The 27,841-nt window shown below is 39.4% G+C and overlaps 1 protein-coding gene across 1 annotated transcript; it reads left to right on the forward strand.

Moving 5' to 3' along the window:
* The first annotated feature begins 380 nt into the window (after positions 1–380).
* Positions 381–27,570, forward strand: map3k20a (mitogen-activated protein kinase kinase kinase 20a). The gene is made up of 20 exons (XM_003447377.5): positions 381–617; positions 2,079–2,268; positions 4,490–4,577; positions 7,894–7,995; positions 9,532–9,597; positions 9,688–9,716; positions 10,683–10,820; positions 14,952–15,038; positions 15,944–16,018; positions 16,095–16,201; positions 18,214–18,349; positions 23,303–23,347; positions 23,442–23,472; positions 23,585–23,724; positions 23,832–23,894; positions 23,982–24,071; positions 25,929–26,045; positions 26,186–26,260; positions 26,362–26,512; positions 26,605–27,570. The coding sequence occupies exons 2-20, from the start codon at positions 2,110–2,112 to the stop codon at positions 27,318–27,320; spliced, it is 2,415 nt and encodes an 804-aa protein (XP_003447425.1). The 5' UTR covers positions 381–617; positions 2,079–2,109; the 3' UTR covers positions 27,321–27,570.
* Positions 27,571–27,841: the final 271 nt, after the last annotated feature.

A 27,841-nucleotide genomic window follows, 5' to 3' on the forward strand; every position in this document is an offset into this window, starting at 1 on the left:
TTCATAGGCTATTGTTATACGAAGAGGACATACTGTGCATTAGTAAGCACGACCCTGTCCAAACCTTTTTGAAATGTGTTGCTGCCTAAAAATGGCCTTATTTTTACCTGAAAATTGTAATATTCTAATTAGAAACATTTTATATGATTTCTGTTATTCTATTGTGCATAAAATATGAGTTTCTGAAACTTCAGATCATCACATTATTTTTCATTTACATTTTACAGAATTAAAAAAGTAATTACAGTTTTAAAATACATTTTTAAACATTTTTTTTACAGAATCAAATTAATTAAAACTACTTTGTTTTTAGTGTACCGCTGAGCTGCCCAGTAAGAGCTTGTTAATGAAAAAGAAATAACCACGCACCATGTAGGCTTTCGTGCGTGTGTCCAGCAGGGGGAGCTGTTGCCATCAGTATCACCAGCTGGATTCTGTCCAGTTCAGCAGGCTGAAAGTTGTGCAACCAGTGAAACCACACTGGATCGGGGAAATCAAGCGACGTCACGTGAGATTTCCCGGAACTATCCTTTCTTTCACAAAGTTTGTCTTGTGCCCGGTGCTGCCTGCGTGGAGGAAGAGCCGCTCCGGAGTGCCAGCCTTCACACTGAATGTCGGTATGTGTGTTTCGATAATGTTCACCAGTTATCCAATTAGTCTCAATGAGCAGTTTCGACATAGGCTCACTGTCCAGCAGATTAAATATAATACCAGTCTTGTTTGATATTAAACACAGATTCGTGCAGATGTGTTGATGCAGGCTGTTGAGTGTGGCGTGTTGCATTAATATAAGACTGCTATAAACATGTAACAATAACAAAGTAATACCGCTTTAACTTTACTCATAATTTTGCTCATACTGTATCTAGTTGTTGTTGAATGTTTTGAGCGGTGATTTAACCCTCACACAGGTATTATCTGCATCTCATACACAGCATAGTAACCGAGTAGGGGTTAGATTGGTTAAGATTGTAACATCTGCACATAACCACACTTTTAGCTGTGAAGATGTGACACAAAAGCTGACCTCGCTGTCTCAGTGATTAATTCATCATTTAGTTGAGATTACAGTGACTACCTGTGGTTTGACATATGGCTGTCAGGCCTTATTGTTGCGGCGCTTGCAGTCGTGTTTGCTATTAAGGGAGAACCTGGCAGCAATGACTGCAGGAGTACTCCCGTATCCCTGTAACCCTGGCTTCTTGAGTGGTCAGACAATACTTGGGGGGCTGGTCCACTGAGCAAATTGCTGCCAGGCTAAGTATAGCATGAATACAAGTAAATCAGCAGAGAGCAATGGCTCCCCTCTGTGACAATGGTGGCATTTCCCGTTGTGATGGATAGTAATCCCAATGAGGACCCAGGTAACAGCCTTTTAAAAGCCATAATTGCTCAGCTGTAAATGGGAAACCTATGAACAATAGCAATGCTATAATTTCCTGTAATGATGGAATTATTTCTTTACAAGATGCTTTTATGTCGCTACAGACAAACAAAAGGATATGATAATAAATCTGTGTGGTGTCCAGTTTGGAAGCATTATACCACTAACCCTGGCTTACACACACATCATCATGTTTGGCCTCAACACAAGCAAGAAGAGCGCTTTTTTTTTTGTTAAATAGAGAAAGAGAATATGTGGATCTCTCAAGGTGTTTTTGTCTTGAAACAAAAGCAGCTTTTATTGTCACAATTGTATGATCTCCCAGCTTGTTGTCCTACTTGAACCAAACCTGCTGGAGTAATCTGCGACTTTAGCTGCATGATCCCAGCATACCAGACATGCCTTTGTCCTTATACAAGCAGAGTCTGGACCCTGAGCCCATTGCTTACTGGTACTGATGAAGAGGACTGTATGTGTAAAAGAGGAAGAGACAGGGGATGGTAGTTTAAAATGAGCGATATCACCCTGCTATGCTCAATCAACCAATGGCAAAGCAGCCTCAAACCTGCAGCCACACTCACAAATGGTGTCTCACAGTGAAGCTTCGCTTTGATGGATTAAGTTTGTTTTACACAGAGGATTTTGTTGTGAACCCGACTTCCTTCATTTCCTGTAATCCCCCTCGCTCTTTTAGGAGCTGACTTGGAACTGAGTGCCATTATGAGATGATGTCTCCCAGCTTGTCTTTCGTGCAAGTCAAGTTTGATGACATCCACTTCTTCGAAAACTGTGGTGGCGGCAGCTTCGGAAGTGTGTACCGGGCCAAGTGGATTTCCCAGGACAAAGAGGTGGCGGTGAAAAAACTGCTCAAGATTGAAAATGAGGTAAGACTCTTAATTACCTGGATCTTTTTTTTTTTCATATATTTTTAATTGTCAGCATAGTAATCATTTTAATTGCTATCCCATTTAGCAAGATCTGGTGACTTCTGTACCCATCACTCATGGTCATTATACTCCCCCTCTCTGAGCAGTGTGCTGCGAAAGAAACATTATTGCCAAATGAAAGAATGTATTTGGCCCAATTACAGCAAAGGCTGCTCCTGAAGTCTCTTTGAAAGCACAGGCCCATTGTCTTAAAGACAAAACAGAATTATCTTTGAAATCTTTTCAGGGAAATCGTATTATGTGTGTCGGCCTGTGATCCGATGTTCAGAAAATTGTTCATTGTTTCTTTTATGAAATTGTAAAAGATCACAGATATCCATTCAACTTCACTCAAGTGTTGGGGAGATGATTGTTCAATGGGAATAATAATGTAATCCTTGCACATTGAACCACATGTTCCTTTAATTATAGTGTTTGGTTACGATTAAATTAGATCGTTTTATCAGGTTTCTGTTCATTCAAAAAAAAAAAAAAAAAGGTTACACATTAACCTTTCTGGGCCACGATTATGCATTGATACGTCTTTGTATACGCTCCAGAAGACTCCATAGGACGAAGAATCTTTGAGAAAAACTCATTGGCGTCCAGTCAGGGTGTGAGATCCATGCCACTGAGTTCTGTAAAAGTCTGAAAAAGTCAAAGTCTGCTTTGAATTTTCCCGTTGGGGCATCAGGATAACCAGCAAGTTCTCATTTCTGCTTTTTATTAAATTCTTTTTTGTGAATTCACAAATGGCGACTCCTTCAATGATCCACTTTAAGTTAACTGGGTTCTAAATGGATTGCAGTAGATCTTATACAAGCACTCATGTCTAGGTCAGGGTGGTGGAGCTTTTATAATCAATTTGAGGAAGTATTCTATGCAGTTATCAGGTCATAATTTTAACTTTCATACTTTGGGTTACTTGGCTTGCTGCTAATAACAGTCATGTGAAAAAGAAAGTTCTCACAGGACTCTGTGCAGTCCTTTGAATAACAAAGCATTAATTCCATAGGAATTAAGAGGTAAACAGCAGCCAGGTGCTGTTTTTCAAATGCACTTAACAAAATAATCATCAGGAAGTATGATCAACTCTATAAAGTTAGAAGTTTTCACAGTTTGCTTGTTCGGGGCATTCAGTGATATGCCACAATCTTTCCAGGACCAGATGTCCCAGTGAAATTACCCCGAAGTCAGATCATGCAATGCTCTGACAAAAAGCAAAAAACCCAAGAGCTGCATTTCAGACTTACAGTTACAGTTACAGTTAGCATGTTAAATCTCAAAGTTCGTGAAAGCATAATTCGAAAAAATCTGAACAAGTATGGCTTTTTGGAAGGATCGTCCGGAGAAACCTTCTTTTGCCTAAAAAGAACATGGTAGCACAGCTTAGGCTTGTACGGTTGTATCTGAACAAACCGCAAGACTTCTGGGACTATTTTTGACAGAGAAGATGTTTTGGTAAGGTTACATACGTATATCAGCATGAACACCTCATACCAACTGTCATGCATGGTAGTGGGAGGGGTGATTTTCTAGGTTTGGTTTGCAGCTACAGAAAATGAGCACCTTGAAGTCACTGAGTTGATCTTGAACTTCTCTGAATACCAAAGTATTCTAGAGTCAAACGTCAATAAAGTTGGGCCATGCAACAGGACAACAGCAAAGGAAAGAATGAAGGTGTTGCAATGTCCAAGTCAAAGTCCAAACCTCAACAGCAGACTTGTCGAGAAGTGTGGTGATATGAAAGACTGATGAAGTCATACAGAAAGTGATTATTTTAAGCTATTGCTCTGAAAGTTGGTTCTGCAAGGTATTTCATCATGAGGTATAGTAATCAAATAGCTTGTTCTTAAAGGAGTGTAGTTATCTGTAGCATAGTAAATCTGCTATAAGGAAAGTGTACTCAGTGCATGCACGGTATGTGCAATTCTGCTAAGTATGTACATGCTGAATAGAGTGTGAATGTTGTCATTTCCTGAGACTTAAATTAACCTTTGGTAAAGGTGATTTAAAAAGAAAATATTACTTCACACACACTGACATCATGTGTGTACTAAATTATAGATCCAGACTTCATTTATTTAAACTCTAATGCAAATAAGGCTTCTATTTTCTCTTCTATTCTCATGAAAATTCCAAATGGTCTTATCTTCTTGTGTCTGTGTTCACTGGTCAGGCTGAAATCCTCAGTGTCCTCAGCCACCGCAACATCATCCAGTTTTACGGTGCGATTGTCGAGGCTCCCAACTATGGAATTGTCACCGGTAAGTTTATAAATAATGATGCATATTTACAGCAAAGAAACCTCAGTGAAAAACAGCATACAACAGAGCCACCAGATAACGTCATGATAGAAAAGGCAGCAGCCAAATGTGTTCGCATCAGTTGCTCAATGGAGCAGAAGTTTCTATGGAAGTGTGAGTGAATGCCAGAGGCCTCAGGAAGTGCACACATTCATACAGTAGTTGCGTGAGCCTGTTTTCAGTTTTTGTCTAGGTCAAAGACTGAAAAGAATAAAGCCTCATATGCTTGTGTAGCTGTGAACTGTTGTAAACAAGGGGCCCATCATGCTCGCATCTATCAGGGAATCCTGCAGAAAGTCATTTAAATCGAGCCACAGCTCAAAAATGTGTTTAACATATTGTTCAACCTTCACTGTAGAATGGTGTATATGGAGTTTGACTGTTAAATGTGCCTAATGGTGTTGCCCAGTATTAGTAGAAAGGATGCTATTATGGGCTTGTAATGTAGTTACTCATTCTATATTAAAAATTAAACTTCGCTTTGCTTCTTGTGGTGAACTGACAGCTAGAGTTTTGGTTTAATTGTGCTACTATGAAAAAAATGCCCATGACATTCAGAATTGCTGCATGTTTGGAAATCCTGGTTCTTCCCTTCATCCATCATCTTTCTAATATGTTGTCCTTGCTTTGACAGCTCACTCTCTGTTTAGGAAACAGTAAAAAAAAACAATGAATGAATGAGTGAAACACCCTGACTCACAACAAACATAAGGCATCAAATATAAGATCTTTGTTCTTCTGAAGAGGAAAAATGATAAAGCAGTAGTTTACATGAGTCTCCACTAAATACTTAAAATTGCTTTGAAAGTAAAGCCATGGCTCTATTTAATAAGTGTGCGGCATTACAAACAAGTGGGAGAGACATGGTAACGGATTGTGGTTTTCTGTATTTACCTTTATGGAAATGTTTTGCAAGGGCGTTGCATTTCCTCTGCAGTTTGTAGATAAACTGGTAGCATTCTCAGTTAAACAATATCTAATAATGAAAACATGTCAGAGAGATTCATAATAATCTTTGTTGTCCTGGAAATGAAATTGAATCTTTAGCCATGGCTGAAGACCAGGCCAACTAATATTATGATATAAAAGGAAAGTTAGGAAAAACAAAATAATACAACAAATTATTTTACAAAAAGTAAAAAAACAAAAAACAAAAAATTCAAAGTGATTATTTTTATGTGAAGTTGTATGAAGTTAAATCCGAAGTGGTAGAAATGTATTTGAGAGGATTTACACTTTATGTTCACACTTTTAACGTTTGTTGACATATGAGAGAACAAGAGGTAGTTAAATGAACAAAAGATAAAAATAAAACAGTAAAACAAAATTATTCTTGATCAACTTCAACTGAAAAATAGATCCATCATTGTCAGCACCGGAAACAATTGTTCTCTAGAGGCTACATTTTATTGTGGAGTACCTCAGGGTTCCATCGTGGGTCCCATCTTGTTCTCTCTGTACGTGTTTCCCCTGCGTCAAATGACCCATAAAAATAACACAATATCGCCTTTTGGTCTTATGCTGACGATACTCAACTGTACCTCACATGCTTTGAATACAGTGTTAAATGAACTGGATGGCACAGAATGTCCATGAATGAGGTTAAAACAGAAGTTTTAAATAGGACAACGCTTCTGTTTAAAACAGAAGCGTTGTCCTGTTTTTTGTAAAGTTGGAGTTGGAGTTAGTAAAATGTTATTACTTAAATTATTTTGTGTAGCACAGTTATGTAAAGCCAAGTCCATACTTTCAGTGTAATTATTTATCTGTAGATGTTATCTAAGTGTTCTAAGTATCTCTCTTATAGAAGTGTAGAAAGACCTTTGATATTCTTAAAGATGTGCTCTTTCACACAAGGATATTTGGCTGCATCAGAAAGAAAACTGAGATGATTATGAAAAGAGTAATCAGGCTTAACCACATTTTGTAAAATGTTATTCATTTGCCATTTTCTATGTAATAGTGGTAAAAAAGAAAAAGCACAAAGAATCAGAAATCAAATCAAAGTTTAGTGGAAAAACGATCAGTGCACTCTACTCCTTTGCAGCCTCGGTTGTACTTCAGAGCTCCGAGAGGGAAGGTTTTGTTGTCAAGGAGTAGGTTGTGGTCTCTATTTAATAAGGCTGAATCTAATTAGCAGCAGATAGAGGGAAAAAAACGTTTGCCGTGCTCACATTCATCATCTCTGTTATGACTGTGTTGACACACAGCATCAGTTCCCTCTTTCTCGCAGCCACTATCTACAACCTATCTGAGAAACCTGATTGTCTCTGTTGACCTGCAAGAGTTTAACAATAACCGCCGTCACTCAGCGGCTTCATAAACCTGATGAATTATAGGAGAGTATTGTTTCAGGGTTAAAGTACATTTGCCAGTTACAGTCATTTTAAGGCGTTTTTTTTTTCCTTCCACTGATTAAGACTCTGCCGTGACACTACACTAAACTGAAAGTGCATTTTACATTGAAGCTTGCACAGATTATCTAAGGAATGTGGATGGGTGCAAAGTGCAAAAGGAGACACGTATTCGCAGATGAACTAGCTACATGATGTCTCACACATGAGTTTGCTTGTCCATTTTCATTCAGTTTTTGTTGTGTCAAAGTCAAAAAGCAAACGAAAAAAGGTCAACAGGAAACTCTGGCTCATAATAATAATAAAAGTCCTCGGTGTATTTTATGGTCGTTAATTATGTTCCTATCTCGGTGCTTGTGCATGTTTACAGTATTGTGTTGGGATATGATGGGGTTATTGCGCACAAATGGAGGGTCCCTGCTGTTTAGCTAGTGCTTGTTTATCTCTGTTGAAGGACTTTACTTCACAAGATTGCCGCTGTCTACACACAGTAAAGCTTAAAGTTTATGTTCCTGTTCCAACCATCTTTGATTCATCATAGTTGTCTTTTAGTGTTGTCAGCGGTCTTGTGAAGGAGATTTCGCAAAAGTCCACAGAATTTGCAAGTTTCATACATTTCTAATGGCCCATTAGAAATGCACGAATCCTTTGACAAGAGAGCACGAGCAACTTTGTGTTGTAGAAGTTTAACAGCCATGTCCGGAGGGGACAAGAGAGCTCGTTATGACTGGTGCTCACCCACAGCGTCAAGCCGTAGCAATCTTGCGAGACACTATGAGTGGTGTGGCCGAATATCCAATTTGTTTTTGCATAACACCATCACATACTGCACTCACATGCATGCTGTAATACTGGTTTTGCCACTGTAACATCATTCATTTTTATTCATTAAGCAGCAGTATAAAGTTTTCATGTTTCCTCAGAATATGCAAGCGGCGGCTCACTGTATGATTACCTGTCCAGTGATGTCAGTGAGGAGATGGATATGGGGCAGATCATGACATGGGCTGCAGAGATCGCCAAAGGTAAACTTCAGATGTATCTTATTAGTAAATAACAGCTGAAATGTTGTGAGATTGATTGATGAACTTAAAAGCTTAATTCTTACTTAAGGACGGTAGTAATGTTTTTATTTCATTTTATTTTATTTATTTGACAGTTATTAAAAAAAAAAGAGTTAGCTCCATAGAATTTCTGACCAATTCTTAGAAATGCAGCTTATAGAATAAAATGAGGTATATTGAAAAATAAAGAGACACGCAATTTAACACCAAAAGTTGTAAAATGAATACTGATATTAGAAGTTTTTTCTTAGCTTTTTATATGTAAACCAGTCATACAGTAAATAGATCTACTGCATTAGCAGCAGTCTTGCAGTTCAGTTTTGTAGTGATCTGCATGAGCTGTGTAGTCATCCTTCATGGAAATATAAAGGAAATGAGTCAACAAGGCTGCAGGTTGCTCAAAAGAGCTCCATGCCTCATTGCTCATTGCTGATATACAACAGGCACGTGACATTGTCAATTAAAGCATGCATTATCTTCTCATCAGAGCAACTACAAACCTAATTTCCCCAAAATTTGTGACGCTGTGTAAAATGTAAATAAAAACAGAATGCAGTGGTTTGCAAATCTCATAAACACATATTTTATTCAGGATGGAACAAAGAAAACACCGGATGTTTAAACAGAAAATGTGCCATTTTAAGGAAAGTATTAGCTCATTTTGTATTTGATGTCAGAAAGACGTCACAGAACAGTTGGGACAGAGCCATGTTTACTACTCTGCACTATCCTCTCTTCCTTTAACAACACTCTGTAAACATCTGGGGACTGAGGAGACCAGCTGCTGGATTTTTCCAATAGCAGCATTATCCTGTTTTTGACTGATATCAGGTTCTAGCTGCTCGACAGTCCTGGGTCTCATCGTGTCGTATTTTTTTAAATTTCATGATGTGGCAGATATTTCAGTTGGGGAAAGTTATGGACTTCAGCAAACGGGCTTTTCTCTATGAAGCCATACTGTTGTAATAGCTGCAGTATGCCTTTTAGTATTGTCTTATTAATATATACAAGATGTCATATGGGTGAGAGCATATGTTGCTCTAAAACCTGTATATACCTTTCAGCATTGATGGTTCTTGTCCAGATGTGCAAGCTGTCAATTTCATAGACGGCAGTGCACAACCACACCATCAGAGATGTAGGTTTTTAGACGAGGCACTGACATTCCTCCTCATCTTTAGTCATCTTCAGTTTTGTTTTCCAAAAATAAATTCATTTTTTTAATTTCAAATTTGGATTTACCTGACCACAGAACAGTTTTCCACTTTGCCTCAGTCCATTTTAAATGCCCTTTGACCTAAAAAAAAGACGGTAGTGTTAATGTTAATGCAGTTCTGCCTGAGGTCATGAAAATCTAAATATGGTTTCATGAGATTTGCATATCTTTGCGTTCCCCTTTTTATTTATGTGTCCCAATGCTCGTGTTATTAGGATTGTAGTTTCCAGATGAGTTTTTAGTAATGTCCCTCTGAAAATTTGTCTTTATTTCTGCTTCAGGAATGCACTATTTACATTCAGAAGCTCCTGTTAAGGTGATCCACAGGGACCTGAAGTCCAGGAATGGTAACTGACCATGGCATGAGTTTACCAAATTTAATTTCTTAAATATTTTAAGTAAACATCTGCATTTACTGACTTTTTTTTCTCTTTCAGTTGTTTTATCTGCAGAGAAAGTTCTCAAAGTAAGTTTTTTTTAATATAACCTATGAACTTAAATCTAATCTCAGATGATCATAAAATAATGTAAAACAATCCAAATTCTGTAATCATAAAATCTGGTCCTTCCCAGCCACCTTGAAACACCTCCAGCCACTTTTTAAGGACAGTTATTTTGAAACATTATTCAAACAAACTTTGATGAGGTGAAAAAAGTGTTTACAAAGTTGAATTTGTCTTAAATTTAAGTTTTAAAAGCTTTTCCTGACTGAGAAATTGTACCTTGTTGCTGAGGTTCTGTCGCATAGATTTGAATTCAGGATTCTTGGAGTGCCATGTCTCACTGCTACATACTCAACCTGCTCTTTGATGTGATGGCCCTTTTAGCTGAAGGATTCATGTTCTATTTCAGTTTTAAAAGAAATATGAAATATAAAACATGAAATCCTCATTTGATATTTTCAGCAGTGTACGGACACAAGAGGGCAGTGACTAACTTGGCATGTTCAAGAAATCAGGGACAGTGTTATGGTGTTTCTCGCTATAGGTGGATTAGATTGAGAGAAAGGAGATCCTCTTTGCCGATCTGCTGCTGACCGGTGACCAGTTCTTCTCTGATAAGACTTAGATAGATAGACACAGCAGCAAGTTGATAGTAATTGAGTTGGTACAGTATGTGATCAGTTTAAGAGTCCTGCAAAGTTCATCCACCTGTAAATCTGCTGAAACCTTATGTCATATATGTCAGTGCTTTGAGACTTTTTCTGCATCATAGATACAAATTTAATTTGCCCGTGACTCCACAGTGACTGAAACATTCGATGACTCCGGGACTAACTTATATGATTACAGTGCTGTAGATTTGTTGCATCAGCACCAGATGAATCTAAATCTGCATGCTGCTATGATTGCTATATTTTAAGTGTGAAACAAGGTTTATGAATGACAGGCTACTCTGGATACCCAAATAAACATTATTATTATTTCTACAGATCTGTGATTTTGGGGCATCTAAGTTTGTCACCCACACAACGCACATGTCCTTGGTTGGTACGTTTCCCTGGATGGCTCCGGAGGTGATCCAGAGCCTGCCTGTATCTGAGACCTGTGACACCTTCTCCTACGGAGTAGTAAGTGGCAAAAATGAACCTGAGTTGAAACACACACACACACAAATTGTAGAAGATCCTGACTTTAACTAATTGAATTACATGTAAATTTTCCCTTGTAGTTTTGTTACACAAGTACAGTGTAAAATGCTAAATTCAAAGGAACCTGGTGAAATTAAATATACTTGAGTGGTATACACTCACTTTATTCAGAGCACATTTTCCTTAATGACTAATTAGTTGAATAAATAAACCATCATTGCTTCATATTTATGGAGGGTGAAGATTTTTTTTTTATTGCATTTTCATAGATCTGATGTTTACTTTTTGTCCTCAGGGCAACATAAAGATCTTTAGGGGTGTCATAAAAACATCGTGTATGAATTAGCTCATTTGGACACAAAATATACCATCTGTTTCCTGTTGTGTTTTATGATATAAATATATTTATGCACGCTTTAAACATCTAAACAATTTCATAATAATATACTTCTTCTATGTCAGTGCCAAAAATGTTTGGCATCTTAGCCCTTTGATTTTTATTTTTTATGTTTCAGTTTAAAAAAAAATGGAATCGTTTTGTCTGGTTTTCTTTAGTCTGAGTTTTGCCATTTTAAATCTAAACCCTGTGAAGCTGGAGCTGGTGCCATTTTTCTGTATAGTTACCATTTATTCGCCTCTATTCTAAGGTTAATAGAAAAGTCTTTGTGTTCGTGTCCCTTTGTCCTCCCTTAACGCATAACCTCCTCTGAGTTAATACAGTTAAAGTTTATCACTTGCAGTCTCTGACTGTTTGAACAGACCTGCTTTCTCTTCCTGTCCTGCTCACCTAGCAGCTAGCCTCTCCCATACAGAGCAGCATAGTCATTCAGAGGACAATTTACTTACTTCTACATTAAAATCATGCTTCCTGCCTGGGTTTAACAAGACAGGAGCGGTTGGGTAATAGCAACACATTTATCCACAAGTATTGCTTTAGAGATCCTAGAGGTTTGGAGTGTCGTTATTAATCCTGAGCTGACTCATTCCTTTTGATGTGTCATGAAAGACGTCAGACTGAACGTAACGCTAACATTGCACGCACACAATTTGTGTTGCACTAATGGTGTTACGTCTTTTTAATGTGACCTTCTTGTATTTGTTGATTGCTGCCTGTGTGTTTGTAGCTTGTCTCAACCTGTTATGTGGCCACTTCTTCTCACTGTGACGAGTTTAGATCATAAAAGGGCCAATGGGGCGATCGTGGCTCAAGAGTTGGGCGTTTGCCTTGTAATTAGAAGGTTGCCGGTTCGAGCCCCGGCTTGGACAGTCTCGGTCGTTGTGTCCTTGGGCAAGACACTTCAACCGTTGCTGTCTACTGGTGGTGGTCAGAGGGCCCAGTGGTGCCAGTGTTCGGCAGCCTCGCCTCTGTCAGTATGTCCCAGGGTGGCTGTGGCTACAATGTAGCTTGCCATCACCAGTGTGTGAATGAATGGGTGGATGAAAAAGATGTAAAGCGCTTTGGGGTCCTTAGGGACTAGTAAAGCGCTATACAAATACGGACCATTTAAACCTGCTTTTTTGTCCATTCGGTAACTCCAAATGGTATCGTAATTAAAGTTAAGTTATTAATAAGCTTCTTATAGGAACCAAAGACCAAACAGATAAATTTACTGAACATGAGCGATTTTTGGCAAATTAAACTTTTTAGGAGCTATCATGAGTGATTCTACAGATGCTGCAAGATTACTTTTTTCATCATGAAATAACAGCAGTGGGTTGATGATGAGTTGATACTCCCAGAAACACAAAACACTACAGACTCATGGACTGACCCCTGTTTTTGAAAAGGGAAACAAATGAGGAAGCGTTGATTCCAGAAAGTTTATTCACTTCATCCAGATGTTTCTTCAGTGGAAGAAACATTTCATCATTCATCCAAGTGACTTCTTCCATCTCAGCTGACTGCAGATTTCCCCGAACTTATAGCAAGAACAGTTACATAAGGATCTGTTTATAAGTCACTTGGATAAGTGATGAAATGTTTTCTCATGTCAACAGCGTTGCATCCAGGTAAAATGGATCAACTTTCTGGGATTGAAAAGTACTTTAAACCTGCATTCTTGCTGGGTGACTCTTGTGGTTGCACAAAAAAGTGTGATTTTATAGAAGGCTTTGGTCAAATAACTACTTCTTCCTTACTTTTATGACCTATGGCGGGGAAAAAGACACTTTCTCAAAGAGTTTGTGGTTTCATTCACCAGTTAAAGGATTTACTAAATTCTGGTCCCCATTTGAGTCAAAAAGGATTATGAAGAAGGTTGTGCTTCATGCTGCGCCTGCTTTTGGTACCTAATTCAAATCCATCTCTCACTCAACACTAACAGAGTCAGCCTAACAGAGAAGTTGGGATATCTCTAATGAGTGATGTCACAGTGGCTATATCCATTTTTTCTGTCAACTACTGTCAAGTGGGCAGTGTGGAGACCTAAGTTTATGAATGCAAGAATGAGGCGATGTAGGATCTTCAAATTGATACCATAGTAGTATCTACTCAAAATCTTGGATGAGTTACAATCTCGGTGACCTTGACCTCAAGGTCAGAGGTTAAGTTTTCTGAAAATCAAGGCCACATAGGATTTTGAAATTTATACAATAGGTGTGTCTACCAGGAGGCTGAGGGGTATTTTCCTCGTATATTTATGTACTGTATGATTATATTTTATAAAGAGTAAGTGTAAAGAAAATAACAAATACCAGCACTCTTTCAAAGAGATGAGTAATTAGACAGTATATCAAAACTGATGACAGATTTAGGCAGAATCAGTGCTTAAAGGATGCCATTGTGGACACGTATAACAGAGGTCCTTCACAACAGGAGTCACTTAGACTTTGCAGAAAGTTTCTTTTTCCTTCTTTTTTTCCAAATCTGTAAAGTTGAGTAAGAATCCATTGGCTCATAGAGCAGGTCAAAGCCATTTCATTGGAGCTTTGTACCGCCTGCTCGATTTCTGTTATTTCTCATTCAGTCTTGTGGTAAATAATATAATCAAAACCATTGAAAATGTGTTCATTATTGTACCTCAAAGATCACAGAAGTGAATAATTCACCAGGAAGTGCAGCTAAAAGCCTGAGGTCAAGAAGTTGGAGCCAATTTATGTTATTTTTTCTTTTTTTTCTCTTTTTTTTAGAGGAAACATATGATTGGCAGGCTTTTTATTTCAGTCTAAAAATAAGATTTTATCAAATAGAACGAACGCAGTCGACCAAATAGCACTAAAATCTCTCAAGAGGAAAAAAACAAAAAATAAAATCAGGCAACCGGTCCCGTTGATGTTTTTCATTTGAACATTTCTTCTCTCTGCTTAAGTGGAAAAAAACAGCATTTGCGACCTTTGCAGGATTACAGCCTCTTAGAAACTTAGTGTTGAGAGTAATTTGGAAGTAGTTTCACTATGGAATCGCTTATCGGTTGTCCCAAAGTTGTTTTGAAAGTTGCTTTCACTCTTATACAAGAGTGAGTTACTCTGGTAAAATTCAAACGCATTAATTAAAATTATTTTTCCTTGGATCTATGTAGGATTTTACAATCTGCTGTTGGTAAAATTATCTCAGCAGCCGTGAGTTTCTCCCTCAGACGCCTGCACGTTCATCTGATTCCTGGAGTCAAATACATACATGTAATTAGACACAGCTGTCAAGAAGCATACATTTAGGAATGTGGTATACATATACAGTGTTACTCTTTGATGTTTGAAAGCGGCGCTCCTCCACCTTTTCATTATGTGGTTTTTAAGATGTTGACACAGGTGATTATTTCTGACACTAGTGAAGCCCAGCTGAAAAGAAGCTGACTTATGAGGGGAGTACTTCAGTGGCCCAACAGCATTTAAATCTTATGTGATTCTTTTTCGATGTTTTTAATGTTTCGTGTGGTCTCCAAGGGAACTGCATAAATGTTTTTAGTGTTTCATTTGTATGCTATGAATACACATGCTATATAAACAGACAGTATTGATATATTTAAGATATTTCTGTGTAATCCAACCATGCGGTGAAGGATAACAGCAGCAGATCCATGCTTATCACGGCTCATGTGTACATTCACACATGTAGTGTGCTGTTGTGTAATTTTATAACACTGTTACCTGACTCTTTACCTTCTGTGACAGGTGCTTTGGGAAATGCTCACCCGTGAGATACCATTCAAAGGTCTGGAAGGATTACAAGTGGCCTGGCTTGTGGTTGAGAAGAATGAGGTATTTTACTGCATGATTACATGAATGCAATTCTGAACAGAGGACTGAAACTGCCATATAAAATATATATATAAATAAATAAATGAAAAAGTAAATAAATGACTTACCGAACAAATCAATAATCCACTAATTACACCAGAATAATATTAGAAGTTTAATTAATTTATAACATTATACTTGTTTTAATTTCCTCTTGTGTTTAATTACCTTTGCATTAATAACCCTTTTCCAAATTACAAAAAACAAAAAGGTCAACCTTGATGTATGCCAAACTGAAACGTGCTAACAACAACAACAAGTAAGAATCATCACGTAATTAATCATTACTGGGCTTAATTTTTGGCTAGATTAGCTAAGCGCCTCTGGATTTTGGGGACCCCCATTTGCGACAGTGGGCTGCAGGCTTTTAGATGCGTTTTCCCTCGTATGGTGGGTGTCGGAAGCATTATGGCAGCGGCGACTTGTACCCTACAGTATTCAGGCAGTGCACACACTGAATCAGCTGCAATTGGTGCAACATTTTGGCAGTATAACAGGGTGTTTTGCCATATTTTGTCAGGACTGAATGCAGGCCTGGCCACTGCTGTGGGGAGCAAGGCATGATGGAGATTAGGCAGTAGGTGAAAAGTTGACGAAAATGATACAGTTTGAATGAGTCTTGGCCTCATTCACATAATGATGCAAGTTTTTCTCAGTAAAATGGTCACAAGTGTATTTATGTGTATCTTTATTTTTTGATTATGGCAGTTGTGATCCTTCATATAGAGCAATAATTAAATGCTTGACAAATAGGAGACCCTTTGGGACAAATGCAGTCTAACAGACACAAGAATGGTATTGAGCTTCTTATCTAAGTTAGCATATTAAAGTTCCTTTAAAGCTGTTCTTTCCTCTACTTGTTTTAGAGGCTAACCATCCCCAGTGGCTGTCCTTCCAGCTTTGCTGAGCTCATGAAAAAGTGTTGGGCAACAGAACCGAAAGTAAGTTGCACAAGCATGCAAATATGAAACAGATATATGAATTATATACACTGCTAATGGTTTTATGTTCATTTAGGAGCGACCAATGTTCAAGCAGATCCTCTCTACTTTAGAGTCCATGTCTAATGACAGCCAGCTTCCTCAACAGTGCAACTCTTTCCTTCACAACAAGGCTGAATGGAGGTAATGTGATCAGCTATTCTTCAAACCCAGTAAATGTATTTATAACTGTCTTTTTTTCGCCGGTATACTGCCTCAGTGTAGGGAGATGTGCGACTGTTTTCAAAGAATGATGTGGAAATGTAGCTGACGGGGGCCGTGAAATACAAAAAAGGACTTGAGATCATGCATATAGATCTTTAATAATCACACTGATAGCTACATAAAGACATAAAAACCCCCCAAAGAATCATCCATCTGGATATACTTCCTCTCTTTACCCATAAGACCCTAAAAATAATCACCATCTTTTTCAAGTAGAAGTGTTTAATTGGCCTGTATGAGCAGCTGGAGGTTTGGTGATGTTCGGCACAGCCTGAGTCTCAGCTGTTACTTTATTCTCTGTCTGCCTCTCCCCGGGCCTTGTCTGCGCTTGGAGTTTTTTTTCCTCAGAAGTTGTGTTGCTGTTATTGTGTCCAGGCAGCCATCTGCAGGTGGAGCAGGTTGAAGTAAATCTCTGCTTGAAAACAGAAAGCGACAATGTGTTTTGGCCCAAGAAGTTAGATCCAGCAACATTAGAGGGCTAAAAGTGAAAGATGACACCTCCCGTCGTAAATAAGGGATGTTGAGAAACTTGTTGTACCTGTTTCTATTTTCGCAGGTATCTGTGTTACTAAGAAAAGCCCAAGTAGTTCTATTTTTATAGATGCTATTTTTGGCTCTTTCCTTGATAATATTTAACTTAAATTGAAAGATTTTGAGTTTCATCTTAAGGTTCATATTCTTTCCTGTTTTTGCTGTATGGTTACATTTATCACATTTACATAATGGACCTGAAGTGCTCATGTTAATTAAAAATGAATGCATTCTCCCTTCCAAGTACAGTAACTTAAAAATACAATAACTTGGCTGCTGGATAATACCAGTATGTAACTGGTGTATGCAGCTGAGATGTGGGGCTGGAAGCTGACACATGTGGTCGACTCCTTCATTGCTAGGATTCATACGCTGATTATTGCAGTTTTTTTTCTATAAAAGGTTTTTATCTGTTTAGAATGCTCACTGAGCAGGAAGGGTCAGGGCAATGCCAAATGTAGAGGCCTGTCAGTACAGCGGGAGGCCGTAGAGCCGTAGAGTGAAGGAAGTGGGTGGAGGAACTGGAGGACTGGGAGGAGTAAGTCATGGCCTTCCTGCCTGGGCTGCATTTGTTTATGAAAAGAGTGTGGGAGTTTTAGCGGGCCTGAAGTTCAGCATGGCTTTCTGCGATACATTGCGCAGCCCCACCTGCTGGGCAAAACAAATCCCAACATGCTTTGTCCTGCACTTGGTAAAGTGTTGGCGTAACGCGTAATCACCTCCTGAGTGCAGGGCTTTATTTTGGATTCATTTTAATGTTGTGTCACTGGATGCTGTCCTAAAACTCTCACTGTCTTATTTGTGGTTATATTCTTTATTTTTCCCACTCTACAAATCCCCTCAAAGACCAAAAGCTACAGTGGAATGATTCTTCCCACAAGTTTCAGTAAAGTCAGACTGATATATTGAGATTGCCACTGGATTTCTCTTTTGTTCCCTAAACGTCCTTCTGAAATGTGATTTGTCAGTAGAACTTGGAGTATAAAGGAAACCAGAAAACTTTCCATACCTGACAATTTTATCCCTTGTTTGTGGTTGCTGTGAGTTATACACACATTTAAGAAAAGAAAAAAGAAAACCTGGATTATTATTGAGCCACATGTTACACCTTCGTTTATTCCTTCAAACACATACCTTGTCCTGCTGTCATGAATAGTCACTAACTGAATGTAGTCCCAGATCCATTGCATGTTTGATCACTGCTTTACAGAGGTTTGTTAAAAACTACAGGACAGCTGTTTGGGGAAATTATGTAAGGCGTGAGCTTAGACTGAGTGGTGCAGACTGTAGGGAAGCCAGAAAATAAAGAGATGTGGTTTTAAAAAAAGAAAAATGTTGGTTTTGGTCTTTATAAGAAAAATCCTTAAATGTTAACAGTTTTCTCCTGCTGTATGATGAAGGTGTGAGATTGAAGCTACACTTGAGAGACTTAAGAAGCTGGAGAGAGACCTGAGCACTAAAGAGCAGGAGCTGAAGGAGCGTGAGCGGCGACTAAAGATGTGGGAGCGCAAACTCATCGAACAGTCCAACAGTCCGGTGAGTTCCTCATTATCCCCTCTTCACTTTGGTCCACCTTCACCTTCAGGACAGCCGCATCACTTTGTCAAGTGGTCACAGCAGCAGCATGTCGACTGCGCTGTTGTTCACGTTCACGTTTTCATGTAGAGGCCTATTTTCTGAGTTACCTTCTGAAGTCCCCTCAACCTTTTTCTGGGGTGAAAGGAAAGCAGTGAAATGAAAATAAACAGCATGAAATGAGAAGGAAAGTAGAAGAGTATGAAACAGAGTTGTGAACATTTGCATCGCGACAATAAAAAATTACTATTAGATTGTAAGCATCCAGCCTCTGACGTGACAGTCACAGCTTTAATTCTATTCCTTTTTTTTGCCATGTAGGAAATGGAATCCTAATCCATCCCTAACATCCAATGCAAAACGATTTAGGGCTCAACTAATAATCATTTATTAGTGATCGAAGCCTTCCACCACTTGGCTACGCCTAGAAATTCTGAAAATTATGAACATAATCGGCAACAAAGGGCAGTCCTTCGGGGAATCCAACACCCACCGGGAACGAGTCCGACTTATTGCTGGCTATGCGGACCAAGCCCTAGCAACAGTTGTATAAGGATCGAATGGCCCGTAGCAACGGGACACGGTCAAATGCTTTCTCCAAGTCCACAAAACAAATGTAGACTGGTTGGGCAAACTCCAATGCACCCTCAAGTATCCTCAAGAGCATAAAGACCTGGTTCAGTGTTTTTTGTGAATGATACCTAGTCATTTGTCTCAACCTATATATGGCCATGCGTCAGAATCATGCACAGGTTAGATACCTGGAAGCTGTCACTCCCACATAGACAACTCACAATTTCTTTAACAAGTCAGTTGAGCCTTTGAATAAACTGCATTAAATGTGCTTCCTTTCTATGTGCTCTGTCATTCTGCTGTCCTGTTAACTTCACTTTAACATTTGGCTTCTTAAATGATTTTATTAAGGGTTCATGCTACGTCCAAATGGACAGAATCAACTTTTTGGGGTTTTAGGGTTCACATTGTTGATTTTTCTCATTTTACCTTTTTCTTTGTTATTTACTTCTATGTCTCTTCTTTTCTATCCTCTCTTCTTGTCTTTTTCCCCGGTGTCCCTGCTTTTGACGTCGTCCTGCCTCTCAGCTGTTCTTACCTCTAAAGATAAGTACTAATTCGTGCTTTCAGTCTGTGATGGAAGAGTCAAATAATTCACAGATGTCTTCTCATATCACAACCTCTGGTAATGAGTACATGAGTCTGCAGTCTGTCATAAAAGACTTGAGGCTTTCTTGGCTGGCCTGTCCTGCACTCTAACATGCAGGTCAACACGTGAGTCGAGCAGAACTCCTCCAGGTCTGTGAGCTGTGTCAACATGACAGTGGAAATGGGACACTTCCTGTGGTCTGATGACACTAAATGAACCCTTCAAGTGTTTGGTATTGTTCCACCTGCATCCATCACATAGTGTGATCTCACTGAATACAGTGGGGGAAATAATTATTTGATACCCAGTTGAATTTGCATATTTTCTCGCTTACAAAGAAATGAACAGTCTCTAATTTGTATGGTAGCTTCATTTTAATGGAAAGAAAAAAAAAAGACATATTACACAAACATTATAAATTGATCTGCTAATTGAGTGAAATATTTATTCATCTCCTACAACCCAGAATTCTGGCACCTATAGATTGGGTGTATGCCCATTTGACATGTTGACAATCAATCAACCAATTAATGAATTACAGGTACTCCTGATCTCAACTTGTTATGTATATAAAGCACACCTGTCCACCACCACTGGCAAGACCAAAGAGCTTTCAAAGAGACAAGATTGCAGACCTGCAGAAGGCTGGAAATGCCTAAAGACCATATGCAAGAAGTGAGAAGTGGCGAGAAGGGGACAGTTATTGGTGCAAAGAAATATAAAATGACCATCACTTGCCCTCAGTCTGGAGCTCCATGCGAGGTCTTTCCTCCTGGAGGATGATCACAAGAAAGCTGGTGGATCAGCCCAAAACTTAACAGGAGGAGCTTGTTAATGATATGAAGGCAGTTGGGACCACAGGCACCAAGAACACCATTGGTAGCACACTACGCTGTAATGGATTGGAATCTTGCAGCACTTGCAAGGTGCCCCTGCTCAAGTAGTCACATAGACAAGCCAATCTTAAGTTTGTTGGTGAACATCTAAATAATTCAGAGAAGGCTTGGGAGAACGTGCCAGATGAAACCAAAATCAAGCTGTTTGGCATCAAGTTGACCTGTCATGTTTGGAGGAAGAGAAATGCTGGTATGACTCAAAAGAACACCATCCCCACAGTCAAGCATGGAGGTGGAAACATTATTCTTTGGGGCTATTTTTCTTCTAAGGGTACAGCACAGGGGCAAATGGACAGGACTGTGTACCGTAAAATCTTAGATGAGAACCTCCTTCCCTCGGGGAGAACACGGAAGATGGGTCATGAATGGGTCTTCCAGCATGACACTTACCCAAAACTGCCAAGGCAAAAAGGAGTGGCTAAAGATGAAGCCAATTAAGGTAACAAGAAATGTTACGGGTTTTTCCAACAGGGTACCAAGTCATGTTTTGCTTGGTAAATACTAATAATCAAATACTTATTTTAGTCAATGACATGCAAATCAGTTTATAACTTTTATGTAATTCGTTGATTTTTGATTGATATTCAGTTTCTCTCCATTAAAATAAAACTACCATATAAACTAAAAACTGTTCATTTCTTTGTAAGTGAGCAAACTTACAAATTCAGCAGGGGATCAAATAATTACATCCCCCACTGTATATTACTGGTGTTGTGAAAGCACTACTATGAACAGCTTGTTAAGTTACATTATTAATTATTCGACAATTATTTCATTAATCATTACTTTGTCACACCATAAAAGAGCATTTATTCTGCTTTATAAGCTGTGTTCATGATGTATTTCCACCACATATGGCGCAGGAACTTGGTCACAATTATAGAACATATTTGAAGCCCTCCACCTGTGGATATTATGGATGTAATTTGCCGTATGCCTAATGTTCTGGATGTATAGTGCCATGCTGTGAAGAAAGAGCCATGTGAGCCAGTTGCCTAGAGAAGGCCAGGCTTTTATGATGAAGTGACATTTTGCTGACATTAAGATTGGCCAATTTGTTCTGGTTGTGGTGGAGTGCAGTTGTTGAGACACAGTCTCTTACCAGGATAAGAAAGTACATGTTTTTTCCTCTGAGTGACCCAGGTTCAAAACAGTAGGAGAGGGACTTTGCTGTGTGGCTGTCAGCTTCATTCTCTCATTTTACTTTTGAAAACAGGTTTCTTCCTAAGGCCTCCAAAAAAAAGATGAATTTTCAGCCAAAGTATTTACATTTTAGAGCTTAACAAAGTAACATCTTTCTATAGATGCCACGCTGTATTTATCCACACAGAATCACGTCTCAAGAGCTGCTCTTTACAGTACAGAAAATCATATTAGCATTAGTGTTCACTTAGGTATTATGCCTCTTCTGGGGGAAGGACATGCTTCCTTGAGCATAGCCCATTAAATTGTCCCCTTCGCTTGTTATAATCAGTCAGTCTCATGAGGATGTAATCCTCTGTATTCCTCTGTTGTTGCTTGTTAGCTTCTTGCCATGAGCTAATAATCCTGTTCAAACATTGCCTATCCTCTTGTGCCATCAACTCCTAGACATATTACACTAGACATAACAATCAGCATTTTGTGTTTTTCCATGTGAAAACTTCTTATTTCCTTTATTTTCCATTATAATAGTGAAACTTCTTCATCTGATTTATTTTCCTGTTAACAGATGATTTTCTTTTCACTTTCTCCTAATCTGCCTTGGCTCTATTTCATTACTTTCCACATCTGAACAATTAGTGACTAAAAAAACAAATGTTTTGCCATTAAAATGATATTAGTTACATTTCTATAGCTAGTATTAATAAACGTAATGTTAACAGAGCATGGCTTTTAGTGTATTCATAAAAAAAAAAGAGTAAAATATGCATTTTCTGTGGCCATTTTTCAATCTTTTGTTGAGACATTAACTATATGCTTCTTTATAAGTATATCCATGGCCTGACTACCCATCATCCACTTAGTCCACATGGGGGCACAATTGTGTGAATTAAACCCAACTCAAAGTCCTTTTCTCCTGCATGCTGCACATATAAATCTTAAAACACAAAGACTGTATCCCCCATTTCAAATTTTTAGATTTAACCACACTTGCCAATGACGTGCCACACAAGCATGGCTGCTCATTTGTGAGATACAATATGGCTTTTGAAAAGTGATGTTAAGTCACTCCAGTGAGACTCTGGCATTGGCTTAGTGTTTCCGAATCTGTTTACTTCTGAACTGCATTACAGGAGGAGGCGGAAAACCGCTGCAGGGCTGAGTGGCTTTATGAGGCAGCAGCCCGCGCTATAATGTATGCCAGCGACTGTCGACTGAGCCCGGCATTTAGTTCATAATCCGAGCTGTTACAGGATGTCGTGGGAAGAAGACAGTGAATGGGGGATTACTCATTCATTTAGATGTATTTTCTCCAATTTCCCATTGCATTATTTCTGTCATTACACACCAGTCTCATAATCACAATGATGAAATCTTTATTTTGGCTGGCAAGTTTCTGCCTGATTGCATTTAATGAGCAATAAATGATTTTTTTTTCATTCAAATAGATCACATTAGATCAGTCAGATGGGCATTTCTGTTTGATATAGTCCATTAGGGCTACATCCAGTCTTCTTAATCACAAAGCACAATAACTGAAAAAGTAATGGTTTCAAAGATGTGGAGAAAAATATGGATATTTTCCATTTTAATAATATTTACCAAAGTCTTGTGAGTTTTACTTTGGAGTTCTGCCCTTTTTTAGATGGACACATGATGTCTATAGCCAACCACATTCTGTTGCTTTGGATTAAATTTGTCTTGTCTTCGCAGTTGCTCCCCACGTTGGACATATATACCTGGACAGAGGAGCATGTGGTTGGTATCAGTGTGTTTTTAGTTACAGTCATTTAGATTGTGATACAGTCACGATTGCTATTAAAACTATTAAATCATTATTTTATTCCTTCAGTATTTCTGGATGCAGCAAATATTTGGTGCAGGTTTGTTCATTTACTTTCTAAACAGTTCAGATCATCTTAAATCAAATGTTTTCAGTTTCGCATTCTTCATTTTTTCCGCACTCGTTTCAATGTTTGGTTGTGTCTTTGCCAGGAGACAGCGCATGTGACATGCAGCTTTACGCCGATCTGTTTAAAGAAAACCACATCACCGGACGGAGGCTGCTGCTGCTCACAGAAACCGACATGCGGGACATGGGGGTCAAGTCCAAAGGTCACGTTATGCACCTTAAGGCAAGACACGGTTAACCATTAACCGAAAACATTTATGGGATATCGGCAGAGCTCTCTGATATTTGGCTCTGCGGTGAATTCAAAGGGAATTTTTCTTGTTTTTCCAGTGTGAGATCGAAAAGCTAACTAATGATTACCTCGGGTTCGTCCACTTCCCGCCACTGCTGAAGGTATCTTCATCCGTTAGATGTGTTACGTTTTTATTTTCATGCACCTTTTGGGGCTTATGTTTATGTGCTTTTCTTTTCCTCCCCAAGGATGAACTAGAAAAGGAGGTGGAGCAGAGTAAAACTGTAAATCTGGAGCTGGTGTTTGGGTACCACTGGAAACCAGGAACAGGAAAGTCTGTAAGTTTGTCAGGAAACACATTCAAACACTGACTCCAACATATTTTGCAGCTGTGAGCAAGCGATGAAACAAAAAAAAAAAAAGGAATATCACAAAGAAATGTTGTCTGCTTTGAGCGTTTTTGGCATAATTGATACTTTCTAAGGAGATATAGAGACATGCGATTGAATCGGCCCACTACAACTGAAGCTGTTTGTTCTGAGGATTCGTGATGGCGGCTGTTATGCTGACCATTCAAGGCATCACTAGACATGTATTAAACCAGACAAATAAACATTTCAGGCTCAGCCATGTACCACATCCACCTCGACTTGCTCACAGCCCTTTGTTAGGGTCTCAAACTGTGGAGAAAGGGTGGCTCTTCACTTGCTGTTTGAATTTAATCAAAAATAGCCCATTTAGCCAGAAGTCATTTTCTTTTAAAAGGCAAACGTTATTTAATCTTTCAGCTGTTCATTGTCCCATCATAAATAGTCCTCTTTCAGTGTGTTCGGCAGGGCTGAAACGAGCCTGCTAATTGCCTCCCATTTCTTCTGACATGTGGTGGTTTAGTGGGTAGAAAACACAGCAGGGAGAAGGAAACAGGAGGCTGAGAAAATGAGAGCTAATTATTTTCCCCTGCCTGGTGTCAGGTTCCGTGTCAGCCTTGTTTTTACAAACTGGAAGGTTTTTTGCACTAAATAAAACAAACCCGCACTGCATTTTTTTCTTCGCCCCTCTTTGCTGGCGATGTCATGGAAGCAGCTGCACTTCTCAAAGACAAAATGAGGGCCTGCGATTGTGCGGCCACCATCTGACAGCCACTGAGGGTCCCCTACTAATGAGGATATCACCGTGCAGCCAAGTGAAAGGTGCTGAATTATGTATGAGTTGTCATTAGACGCACTCGGGTCCTAGGCATCATTACCAGACATTGTTTCTGCTGGAGTGATTAGACTAGCATAGACCTGGGAGCCCCGGTGCGACCGTCCAGGCCCGACACCAGGCCAGCGTTGGGCCACTGGTGTGTTTCTGAGCCAGAGGCTTGCTCAAGCTTCCCCCCTTTGAGTCATTTCCAGCCCCCGGGGACGATGAAGGAGAGGGCGAAGGCTCCTCAGACGAGTGTGTTAGTGCCACTCCTCTGATGTCTTTCTCTGTGATCACTACACAATGGATTGGCCTGTGCCATGAACCCTGTGTGGTTAAGCAGTGACCTGTAGCTTCCTGGCAGCTTTTAGGGATTGGCGAAATCATTACGTGCGTCGTCAGCATTCAGTATGCAGAAGAAGAGGGCTGGGGAACCGCTTCGATTTGTGCCTCCCCAGTTTGATGTGTGTCTCTCTGCAGCAGTCCATGAGGAGAAAAAAAAAGGTTTTATCAACTAAAATCAGACAGTTTCCTGCTCCAAAAAATTAATCCTGGATTTCGAAAAAAGCCTAAATGTTTGGAATTTAGAATAGCGGCATGAAAATATTTGCTGCTGATTTTTGTTTCTGTTTCTCTGTTAGAGTAATTTAATGAAATGTGCCGAATATGAGGTATATTTATGTAGAGAACCTAATTCCATAAGGATCAGTCTTTTAACTTAGGTTTGCATTGCTGTAGACATTACATGCAAACTGCATTTTACATGTATACTCTGTCTTTTCTCCCCTTTGGTCTGCGAGCAGTTTATTTAAAGTTTTATTTCATACTTATCTGTCTTCACCCACAATGTGAGGCTTTCTGGCCACTGTCATTCAACTACCTGTAGGTTGTGCTGTTGGTTTATATACAAGATTTACCAAGTTCTCCACACAGATGAGTGAAATTAAAAACTTTTACATGTATTGTCGCTGAGACCTACATTATCTGACCGGCAATTATTTTATTTCAAGGACTGCAAATGGAAAATGTACATGGAACTCGACGGCGATGAAGTCGCTATAACCTACATCAAAGATGTCATCTTTAACGCCAACAGACAAGACGTTGAAATCCTGCGGATGACTAAGGTGCCGTCAGAAACGCATTTCTGTAACACACCTAATTGTTTTAAATGTTTTGATCGGTGCATTTTAACCTGACGCATTGTGGTGGTTGCAATTGTCTATTTTTTTGTTTTTTTCAAACAAAATAATGCTATTCAATGCAGCCACCTTTTGTGATGGACAAATGGATCACTGGGCTACAGGAGAACCAGAGAGTGGACTATACGGTCAATTATGAGGTGGGTCATTTTAGCAGCTGCAGTTTGAAAATGCATCACACAGGCAGTCACGCACAATCATGTTTAACAACGTACATTAAATATCACTACTTTCACTTCAGAATGATGTCAAGTCTCCCAAGTCCACCAGACACAGCTGCTCGATGACATGGAGCGTCAATGGTGGACGAGACGAGATCAAGACTGTGGAGCTTGTCATTGAAACAGCCCCAGCTAGCACAGACTGGAACCTCAAGGACAGATCAAACCGTGGTAAATATTTATTATTTATTCATATCGTTTTTTTTCAGAAAAAAAAATCTTCATATAGGAGGTGTGTATGAGGTACGTGTCTTCTGTTTTAGATATTGATCCAAAGTGGATGTACGACGTAAGACAGAAGCAGATGATAGCCCAGAAATCCCAGCCGACGACCGCTGCTCACACTGCCTTCACGAGCTCTGATGCTCGCACTCTGCCTCAGTTCCTGTCTGCACATGAAAGACATGTGTCTTCTTATGCTGCAGCTGTGCGCCGCTCTCCAAACCGCGTCAACTCTTCTCACTGGGCCGACTCACGCAGCTCCTCGCCAACTGCCAGCCTGGGGGGCAAACTCTCAACACTCTATCTGGGGTCAAAGGGCAGTAGTCCCTCCAGCACTACGTCAGAGAGCACCTCAGACAGAGAGCGCCCGCTCAGTGCAGGGGCAGTGCATAACTATCGCAGAAACAGCAACACGGGCAATACATTTACTGTGGGTGGGGTGCAGGGTTGGGGTAATACAGGGAGTAGTAGTAGAGGTGGACATGCTCATAATAAAGGTGGCAAAACCCCCCGACATCCAGGGAGACCGCCGTCCAACAGTTACAGTGCCAGACCACAGAGCCGCACACCATCGATACCGGGTTTATTGTCTGTGACACAAAATGCCAGTGAGGAAAAAGAGGGGTCCAAAAGCAGTGACGGAGGGTGGATCAAAGTGGAGCGTCATAAGAGATTACCACGGCAGGACAATAAACAAGTCAGAGGTCGACCGAGGAGAGGGGGCAGGGGAGGGCGCGGTGGTGGTGGAAGAACTTAATGTAGGCCACACAAGAACTGAACATGTTACACACTGAAAAGGTTTTACACATGGATTATGTCTGCTCACATGACATAATAATTAGTAACTGGGATTTGTATTTAATAAAAATGAGCTTATTTGTTCACATATTTTTAAAAACGACAGTGTAGTCTGTGATTTTTGCAGATGACATTCAAAACCGTGGTTTGCATTGAAAATATGATGCTATTTATCCCTCCTAAAAATAAAGATTTAAATTTAAACTACATTCCTGCCTCATCAATTCTATTGTGTGAGTTTTTTTTTTAACATATAATAATTCAGAAGTGCAAAGTTTTATTTGACCTGATTTGCCTCACCCCACCCCATTATTCCCTTTGATGTATAAGAAATCATGCCCACTTCCTGTTGTTTACAGCAATTCTTTTGTCTTATCGCACTTTCACAGCAGTCTGCAGGGTAGCACTCTTTGAAATTTAACTTAATTCAGTTAAATTCTCTTTCTTTTTTAATCTCAATCCCACATTTGCCAACAAATC

This window comes from Oreochromis niloticus, linkage group LG16 (assembly GCF_001858045.2).
Source record: "Oreochromis niloticus isolate F11D_XX linkage group LG16, O_niloticus_UMD_NMBU, whole genome shotgun sequence".
NCBI classification, from domain to species: Eukaryota; Metazoa; Chordata; class Actinopteri; order Cichliformes; family Cichlidae; genus Oreochromis; species Oreochromis niloticus.

Excerpts from the sequence above, each read along its gene's own strand:
- map3k20a (XM_003447377.5), top strand. The coding sequence starts at position 2,110 with ATGATGTCTCCCAGCTTGTCTTTCGTGCAAGTCAAGTTTGATGACATC. Across the intron at positions 23,348-23,441 it reads CCTGGACAGAGGAGCATGTG|TATTTCTGGATGCAGCAAAT; the intron begins GTTGGTATCAGT and ends TTATTCCTTCAG. Across the intron at positions 24,072-25,928 it reads AACCAGGAACAGGAAAGTCT|GACTGCAAATGGAAAATGTA; the intron begins GTAAGTTTGTCA and ends TTTTATTTCAAG.